At 50.1% G+C, this 9,728-nt stretch overlaps 1 protein-coding gene across 1 annotated transcript in view; it reads right to left on the bottom strand.

Moving 5' to 3' along the window:
- Positions 1-3,461, bottom strand: part of EAH_00012060 (helicase, putative) — a gene marked incomplete at both ends in the record, with an annotated part of 4,607 nt that extends 1,146 nt beyond the window's left edge. Inside the window, 3 exons of the mRNA XM_013394749.1 lie at positions 539-826; positions 992-1,150; positions 1,421-3,461. Of these exons, the coding sequence (XP_013250203.1) occupies positions 539-826; positions 992-1,150; positions 1,421-3,461 (2,488 nt within the window). The remainder of the gene's footprint in view (positions 1-538; positions 827-991; positions 1,151-1,420) is intronic.
- Positions 3,462-9,728: the final 6,267 nt, after the last annotated feature.

The raw sequence follows: 9,728 nt of genomic DNA, 5'->3' as shown, positions 1-9,728 counted from the left end.
ATATATATATATATATATATATATATGAGCCACTTGCCGGTAACGAACGGGCTCTGCATGCAAACGCGTGCAGGTATTTGGGCCAAAGCGTGCATGTGGAATATGGGACTGAGGACATTCACTCGTCAACTCGACAGCCAAAGGAGGGAGGCAACACGCGCGCGGACAGTCATTGGTGGGGATCCTAGGTATGCGTCGGTGTCATCAGGTGTTGACATTTTCACAGTGAGCACGCATGCAACTCTTGTGCCTCCTAAAAGATTATTTCAAATGGAATGAACACAAAAACGGCGCAGAATTCATCCACGCCAATGCGGGTGTGTAGACAGGAGCGCGTGGGCAGGCATTGGTTGGGATCCTAGGTATCCTTCGGTGTCATCAGATGTTGACATTTTCACAATGAGCACGCAAGCAACCCTTGTGCTTCCTAAAATTGGGAGAGAGAAGACCTCAAGATACAAACAAAGGGCAACTCACGCAGGAAGACGGAAATGCGACTAGAGGACGGGGATGTGAGAAAAAGGGAAGACAAAGTTACCCGCCTCCGCTATCGTGGGTCCCGGTGTCCGTCTCTCTGCAAAAATAGGCCCCCGCCTCTTCAACTCTTCTACTATTGATTCAGCAACAGCAACCCCATCACCGCCCCCAGAAATGCCAGCAACAGCAAGAAAGGACTGAAGCGTTGCAAACGAAGGAAAGAAAACGACGACACCACCAGAAACAGAGCCAGAGACGCAAAGCAGCAGGCGCAGCAAGGACACGAATTGCGTCGGGAAGTGCATGCGCTGAGAAAACTCGAAACAGAAGTCGGAACAAGTAGAAGACACTGCGCAGCAAACACAAACCAAAAACCAACACCTGCTGCTACTGCTTTTGCTGTTGCCTTCGCAGCTGCTTCCACTGCTCAGATCTAGTTACTGTCAGCGCTGACGTCCCTTCCACCCTATGCTGCAGAAGAGCACTAACTCCAGCAGCCGTTCAAAGCACTCACGCCTACGAATGGGAAGGGCCAAGACTCTGTCTCTTGCTGCACCACAGTCCGCCGAGAGGAATAGATAACTAGTGGGAGGCAGGCAGCGCACAAAACGGGAAAGCGACTCAAAGGGAGATAGCGTCCCCCCCATCAACACCACCAGCCGACTCGCCTTTACTGAGGACATACAAGGCAGAAGCTAAAACTCGTAAACCCTACACCTTCACTTCCACGCCCCAAATCCAAGCCTTGTGCATGAAAATGTGTCAACTTACGAATGGGCTCAAAAGCCTTCTCTGCACAGTCCAAGTCACACCGCACAGAACAAACCAACCAAACACACGGTGCATTGGAGGAAGGAAACCTATTAACGCATGTGGTGCGCTGGCTTTGACTGGGTGTAGGTTTCGGCGAAATGGAATAAGAAATGTGGAAGGAGTTGTTTACCAGTCGCTAGGCATACAACCTCAAGTCTACAGCAGCAACACGTGCTGAGAGCGATGTGCTTTGTTTCCATTTCATCTGCTGCCTTTCGATCACCATTACCAGCAGGTCCCACTGCTGGTAACGCTGCTGTTGGATGTTCGTGCACGTTCGTTATAGAGAGCCTGTCAGCGGCGTCCATCCCGAGAAGTGCGCAGAGAAAGCTTTTAACCGCATACAGGCAAGACGGCTCCAGAATGTAGTTTTCCGTATAATGCTGCTGGTCTATTTGCTTCTGCATATGCAGCGTTTTCGTCTGTTGCTGCTTTTGCTGCGGCTGCTGCAATCTATCGTTATAGTTCATTGCAAATCCTCTCACTTTCTGACAGATGCGTCGACTGGGGTCTGAAAGAAAAGCAATCAACTCGTGAAGGTCAAAATTTTCCAGCTTGAAAAGGCGCAGCAACGCTGTCGCCGTTAGGACAGTCTCCTCATCCCTAGCTGATACATCCGCAGAATTGGCAGCTATTGCCGCTGTCGTTGTATCTGCTGTTCCTGCTGCTGGCGAATGCGCCGGTGCCCCAATTGGGCTAACAAAGAGATCTTCCACTGCATGGTGATGCTGCTCCTGTTGTTGCCGTGTCGACTGCTGCTGTTGGCTGCAGCAGCAGAACGGCTGAAGTCGTTTGTAAATGGTCTCAACCAATCTCGAGAGCTGCTGTAGCAAGTGGAGAGATCGTGATGTAAGTCTATCCTTAAAGTGTTCAACATACAGCGAAAGCACCCGAGCTGCAGATGCTGCTGTTTGGTGGGAAAGGGCGGCAGATTTGCTGCTGCTAAGAGCAGCAGACAGGTGGTGAGCCTCGTCAACACAGAAAATTGAACCCGCCAATGAAACAGCCGTGCTCTCTGCTGTGTTTATATCAGCAGAAAATGCCAGAGAGAATGGCAGCAGCACGACGTCTGCTTCCGTTACTGCTGTTCGGCAGCCGTAATAAGGGCACCCGCCAACAGATTTTCCTACACGCCTCAAGTCTTCTATGTCGAGCGGGGCAGCTACTGCAGCGTCCGCAACCAAATGTTTCCTTTTGTAGTAACTGCACATGCCTTTTGAAACCAGATAAGAGCATTTGTCCGCCATATCACTGCTGCCGTTGCTGCTGCTGCTGCCGCTGCCATCGCATACATCTGGGTGTAGGCACAGTTGTTGCCTACCGGCTGCAACAACTGCAACAAAGTCTTTTATTTCCTTTCGCCTTCCCCGCTTGTGCATCAGCCGAATTTCACCAACATATTGCTGGAGCTGCTGGTGCGTCCTGCTGCATATTACTATTTGGGGGTTGCGGAGACTGCAAGGGGAGCCTTGCTGGGAAGAAAGAGTCCAAGCTTCGTGGCGGGGGCCGGTCCCTTCTAAGTCCAGAGAAGCCCCACGCTCCTCAGGTGCAAACGCGTCATACTCTGCGTGCTCCTGCTGCTTCAGCAAGCTGTTTGTGGCTGCGTGGCGCTTAGAGCCCACCGGCAATTTGCAATCCCGACCTTGCTGCTGCTCCAGCTGATGAACAGGGTCAGCTGCAGCTGCAGCTGCAGCTGTTATTGCTACATGAGCACGAGCCGCAGCTTCTTTCAACCGTTTCCTTCTCTCCCTAAGGAAATGCTGCACTTGTTGCCGATGCTGTTGCAGCAATGCCGTCTTGACCCATGCTGGCTTCTTCCTGGTTGGCTCCGAGTCTTGCTGCTGCTTTTGTTGGACCTGCGCCTGATGCTGCTTCTGCTGCAACTGCTGCAGGAGGAGCTGCTCCGCTTGCTGCTTCAGCCACACCACAGAGGGGCAGAGAAACGACAAAGTTTTGCCTCCCCCAGTAGGCAACTCAAGTGCAGCAAACTTTGTCTTCTGGCTGCTGCCTTGGAGGGCCCTCCACACCGCAGCCATGAAAAGCAGCTGGGAAGGATAAGGGATGTACGGAAAACCAAAGGTGCCATCTTCCGTTGCTGCTTCGTCTGCAGGTGCTGCCGAGCCCGTGGACGACAGGGCTGCTGCTGTTGGATGTTGGCCCGTGTCTTTCATACTCGTTCGAATTTTCTAGTTCTCCTAACGCTCAGGACGAGATGGGGATAGTGTCGTCTCTAGGCAGCCAACAGAAAGAGCACTCCGCCCCCCTCAGATTACCGATGCCAACGACCTCTCCCTAATTGGAAGGAAAGGCATGGCTCTGTTGATCTCCTCCACGCGCTCTAAACTCCATATGAGCAACTTCTATGCATTGAACCCACCTAAAGGGAGACAACATACTGCAGTTCGGGCCGAAGAGCCATGCTCGTTTTCTGAGGGGCCCCTCGACGGCTCCGCAGTGAGTCAGCAAAGACAGACAGGCGGTTTAGTAAATGACGAGTTTGAATATTTATTTTGTCAGAATTTTCATCTTTAAAGCTTAAAACGGTCGGAAAGTATGCTTCCACACGACGGCGCGCTAAGTTCTACAGAGCAGCAGCCCGACGTGAGGTGAGTAAGCAAGATTGGCACGTCAACTGCTACGTGATATGGCAGAATAGAGTGTTTTACTGGCTCTCATAGATATGATGCCTATTGTGTTCCACTCCATATACATTCCATCTCTTTCGCGTGGGCCCTCGTTCGAAGGGTGTGTCGCTTTCGACGTTGTGGTCCTTGCCTCAGACTGCTCTTTATCCTTCGAAGTGAGAGCAGTCGTTTGCAAGCACTTAGCAATATGTAATGTACTAAAAGCACAAAAGAAACTTTTTAACGCACACACTATCTGTTGTTGGATTCCTCGGCATCTTTGCGCAGTCGAAGTGAAGTGAACAGTTGTCACCCACGGCCGTTGTTAAGTGGTACCCTACACACAGCTACTTAGGTGCATACGCTATATCTATTCATTGATTAAACCAAATAACGGGAAGAACCCATTAAAAACGCATTCGTCTCTCATCATCTTAAAAAGGAAGACCAAGGATAATAGAACTCCCCCCGTGACTCCATAGCAGGTCGGCGCCTGCGCGGCTGCCAACCTCACAGCCAGCCCCGGACTCTTGCCGGCCAGCCTTCGCCTCAAGCTTCTTCTTCTATCCAATGCTACTTTATTCATTTCTATTGAGACTTTACACTTTTACTCTTTCTGCTCGATAGGCTGCTGGAGAACCCATTTGAGCTCCATTTGAGTGCCCGTGCAAAGAGCCTTCGGTCTTTTGTTGTTACGCACCCGTAGTACGCAAGCTCATCTCTCTCCTCCGCAGACAGATGTCTGGAGTGGAGTGCTCAGGAGGCCTGTAGGGAGTAGGGAGAGTACTTCCAACTTTATCCGGCTCACTTGCTGGTGCTTCACAGCCACCTCCACCTCCACATCTATGTAATGGCCGTGAGCCGCCCTTACACGCATGAGTGATGTATCTGGATGAGAACCTGCATGCATCCAACGTCTAAACTGAGCTGCTTTTTGGCACAGGTTGTCTTGTGTCAGGAGAACTTTTCGCCAGTAACCCCACATCCGAGAGGGTAACACCTGATCCTTACTTCAAGTAACTCCTGTGTTCTATTGAATCTATGAGGAAATTGAATATATATTGGAGACCATTTCGGGATCAATCTCAACCATCCAGAAATGGAGTGTCGCAGTGGAGCGCGGTTAAGCCTCAACAGGCTCTGCAGATGTACAATATCCTTCCGCGTTGAAGTAGAACGCCCTTGCAAAGGCAACCATTCCACTGATAGCAACTCCTCTGGTCTTGAATATGGCCGAAAGCACACCAGATGGGAGTCGAACCCACAACCCCAGCCTTGGGCGGGCTGCGCGTTACCTATTGCGCCACTGGTGCGTCGATCAGCCTTCCAGGAGCCACTCATCCAGACAGTCCCGCAAAAGTTGAGCTTGTCCTGTAGTCTCTTAAAGCCAAGTTCTGAAGCACTCTAGATTTCGCCGTTTGCAAATGCATACACACTCAAACTGAGGTTGCTTTGGCGCTGCGCCAACTAACGGGGACCTGCAGCTTGTGCCTCCAAGTATGCATGTTGCAAGCAACATTGCTGAGGTGAGAATACAGAGTAGCACATTATAGTAAGCAAAGATAAGAGCGATCCATGCGTATAAGCACAACACACTCAAACTGGGTACGGAGCAAACGGAATATGCATGCTGCACAAACGACGTGCGCATTATCCGTGGAGTGAATCCTCTGGAACGAAAATAAACAAGAATTTTCAACGGCTACAGGCAGCCAGACCCAGTACTATGCGCTAGCACTAACTAGGCTTAACACTTCCACAGCAAGTCAATACTCCAGCTGCACAGATGCATCCACTCCCGCTCTGCAGTGGCGGCAGCAGTAGTTAGTTTGAAAACGTTTGTTTTGCGTTGAAAATGTTCACTAGATCCGAAACCTAAACGTAAGCAGCAATCGCAAAGATCGCACTAAAATGGGTAGCCTGAGTGTTTCTTCGCTATCTAAAGCGACACCCCAATGCACTGCCTTTTTTCCTGCAGTGGGTCCCAAACTACTCTGGTTGTATGCTGCAAACTTCAAATCGATCGAGACGGGAACAATCATTTCCACACTTCAGGTGCACAATGGTTGGCATCCAAAAATCGTGGGTAGCGTGCTGCCCCAAAAGTTGAATTAGGTTTCCGTTTCAGCGCTCAGGCTAAAAATATCTCAGCATGAAACCCAAAGGAAGCAGGAAAGTGGCAGTCAGCACGAAGGGAAACATTCTGTCGTAGATGGCGCCTGACTGAACAAAAAAGGCACGCAGCTCCCACATGAAATGCCGCTGTAACATGCCGTTTTGCATTGATAATTCGCAAGCTTACAACGAAATAAGCGAAGTCACATGTCAACGCATAGACAAGTGGGAAAGGAGAATTCTCGAAGTGACGCCAAATGAAAAACACGAAAATGAAGGCTGGAGAAGACTAAGGCTAGCGAAAATAATTGAAGTATAGGTAGGCAGAGCGACAGGGACAAGAGACAAAAGGAGGCATCACCATGCAGAAGAAGCGATACGGGCGAATGGGCAATGTTGCACGACAGAGACAGAAAACGAAAGTCGATAAGCATGGTGGGAACACAGTGAAGGGGCGACAGCAGGGGCTCGGATGTAAAAGCGGCAAATACAAGCAAGGCATGCAGAGGAAGCAGAAGATATGCACAACACAGAAGGAATCAAAGTGATGACGGCAGGTACAGCGGTTGTAAAGGACAGGGCATACTTAGGGGATACCTACAGAGACAGATGAATACGGGGTGACGGAAAAATGAAATAGGAAAGAAAGACACGCACAACAAAGCATAGACAAGGTGGGCGGGCACATAGGCGCAACAACAACGAGATTTGGACAGAAAGAAACGATGATACGCTGAACAGATAGAGCGGAGCATATCTACAGTGTGAAAGTTAAGGCGTCCAATAAGGCGAAAAGAAAAGCAAACCATGGCCAAAAAACCGGTGAGAACGCAGGGAGGTAGGAGGAAGAATCATGAGATGCACGCAAAACTTACGTCAGGCCATTCACCAAAACAAACACCAACAGTCGCTACTTGCCACGAAGTACACTCAATAGACCGTTTCTGAAGAAAAATCTTACGTATTTGATAAACTTGCTGTCCGCGGGGAGTGTGGGAGTTCGAGGGGCTCTCCTAATTCCTGGGATAGGAAGAGGGGCGATGAACGAAGAAGCGAGAGGCATTTCTGTCTGTGAAGTAGGCGAAGGCGACGAAGACACATCATGTTTAGACTGAAAAAAAGAGCAAACCAGACGCATGCCCAATACCTTGATGTGTCAAGCACATGACTCGCGTCGAAGCCTCCAGTTATTCACCAGGAGAGTCATTCCGTTGTGTCCAAAATGGCTGCTCTCCTTTCCCAAGAATCAGGCAGAAATATCCCTATGGACTGGCAAGAGAACATAGCAAGTGCTTACAATATGCACAAACTAACGTGGGTGGAAACGCGGAGTTAGCGTACTGGACAGCTTGGAAGTTTTCGCCGTTGCACGACGATTCACAGTTATAAGGACGTACTTGACCATGAAGCATACATGTTTCATGCAATCAAAAAGTGAAACTATCAGAGTCGTGCAACGAGAGAAATTCGGCTTACGGTTCGCTTTGCAAGGTCTGCGGAGACGGGGGAGGACGGGAGAGAGAGCCGACGAGTGGCCAACACCCCGAAAACAGGGGCGCGAAAGAATCTGGAAGCAACAGCCGAGGTCATAGTGGAAAAAGAAATCTACCAGACAGGGAATGCTGCAAAAATATGGATATCCGCAGGAACGCTCAGCAAACCGCCTGCTTCGAAACGGATTAGGGCTAAGAAGGGCCCGATATATACTCACTAGTACGCAGGCAGAGTTTCACACAAACTGCTAGCTTTTTGCTGTAAGTTGATTTATAACCACAGATTCTGCATGATTTTATTAGCTATTTCTGAAACACCTGGTGCGCATGCAGCCCCCGGTCTGCATAGTCGGCATATCACAGTTGATAGTTTTTAGCGGTAGGAGGTTCGCAACCAGCGACTTTTTTTCGAGTTCAAATTTTCCTTATGCAGCAGCTTGGAACTGTATGAAAGTTGGTTCTTGTGCCTTTTTACAAGCATATGCGCATTGGCGAGATAGGTTTGCTTGGATTCTTTTTTCCTAGGCTTCTGTGTGACCACGAGCCTTGTTGCGAAATATCTGTGTATGCAAGGCTTTTTTATTTCTCGCCTACCTCACGTAAGTTTGGCCTCAGTGGATGCTCTGTGTACGCTGCTCTTGTCCTCATTGTAACGAGTCGTTGATGCAACGAGAGTCCTCCATCTAATCCGAGGACCAACGCGAGATGCAGTACTCAGTCGACTTGAGGTAAGAGTTCCAAAAGCAGCGTACCCACGCTTGAGCCTCCAGGACTCCTTGGCACAGCGGAACAAGGGCCTGGGGCTGATGCGGACAGGCGCCTGGTCACGCTTCCCTGCCAGGTTCCCATAGCACCTTACAGCGAGTGCTTCACGGTTACCACAGGTGAAAGCATAGCCAAGCCTTCTGCTCGGTATGCACTAAAACTGTTGACAATTTTCAAACGCTACGGCCCTCAGTGGACGGCGGCGCGTACCAACGTTTGACTGGCCACACTACAGATAAGACATGACAGGCAGGAGACTCGTAGTAATTCTTCAGGACTACAAAACTGAACTAAGTAGATCAATCTGCCGCCATATCGTAATTCCTGCATTAATTGATACAGAGTGGCAGTGAGAATTACAGATGCGTTCCTATAAGCAGGATTGGGTCCACGGTCCACGTAGCGCATATTCTCTTTGCTGGGGACCTCATCACGGAAAGTACTACGCAGCAAAAGGGGGGAAGTTTGCCTTCACGAAACTCCAGACTCAGAAGGTACAACTACGGTGTGGGGGAACCTAGGAGGTAGGAGAGGGACAGGTGTGAACTAAACTCGCTGTAGTTTTGGACCATTTTCGGGCCCAAACAGCATACCTTGAGCTGACTCGGCCATAGGCTGTATAACACAGGCTGACCCAGCATCGGTAGTGCTCCAATAGTGCGATGTAATATTTTACAGTGAGCCTCCGCCCTGGGCGACTGAAGTGCTCATTGATGCCCTTAAGAGAGACAATCTTTTCGGAATAGGAGCAGTTTAAGGCGGTCCTTCTAGCTTAGTTAGCTAGGCCCAATCATTTTGTCTCATGTTTGAAGCCATAGATTTGCCTTCAATGATTCGATACGTACTAAATTCGTTCTCCATTCCCGAAGCGCAGTAGATCAGACTACCGGTAATGACAGTCAGAAGGCCCGCGTCAGCAAATGAGCGTGCTGCCTACCTGGGGAAGTGGTCTTCGCAGCCTTTCCAAGAAAGGCCTCAGCGAAAGGTTAACTTCGCGGAGGCGTAACTCGGGCTGGGCGACATTTCAGGTAGGCAAGTTGGCAAACTGCAAATTTGATCCCGCAAGCGAAGCCAGGGGTCATCGCCCATTCGTGGCACTTTGGCCTCACATACATCCTAGGTCCGGGCACGACGTAGTATTTTTTCCCTCTGTCGTTGGCGCTAGAAACGGTGTTGCTCTGTTAACCTGCACAGGCAATCTCGCTTCCCCGTCGCTCCGCTGAAGGTTGATCCCAGAGGTAGATCACCTGACCACTAAACTAGGAAGTCCACACTGCCTCAGCCGGCCTGGATACACTCGGGTCGTACCCGTATACTCTGTATTCTGCAGCATGGGGCCTCGTGGGGATCCTCAGCTCTTCGTCGTCAGTTTGTCTTCCCTTCTCACGTGCCCAGGGACTTTTTCACGACGTATGTACGAATGACGACCACAGCCTCCGTA

Source organism: Eimeria acervulina, genomic scaffold (assembly GCF_000499425.1).
Source record: "Eimeria acervulina Houghton genomic scaffold, Eah_scaff66, whole genome shotgun sequence".
Lineage (NCBI taxonomy): Eukaryota > Apicomplexa > Conoidasida > Eucoccidiorida > Eimeriidae > Eimeria > Eimeria acervulina.
Note: the sequence above shows the minus strand (reverse complement) of the source record. Positions and strands in the feature narration are given on the sequence as shown.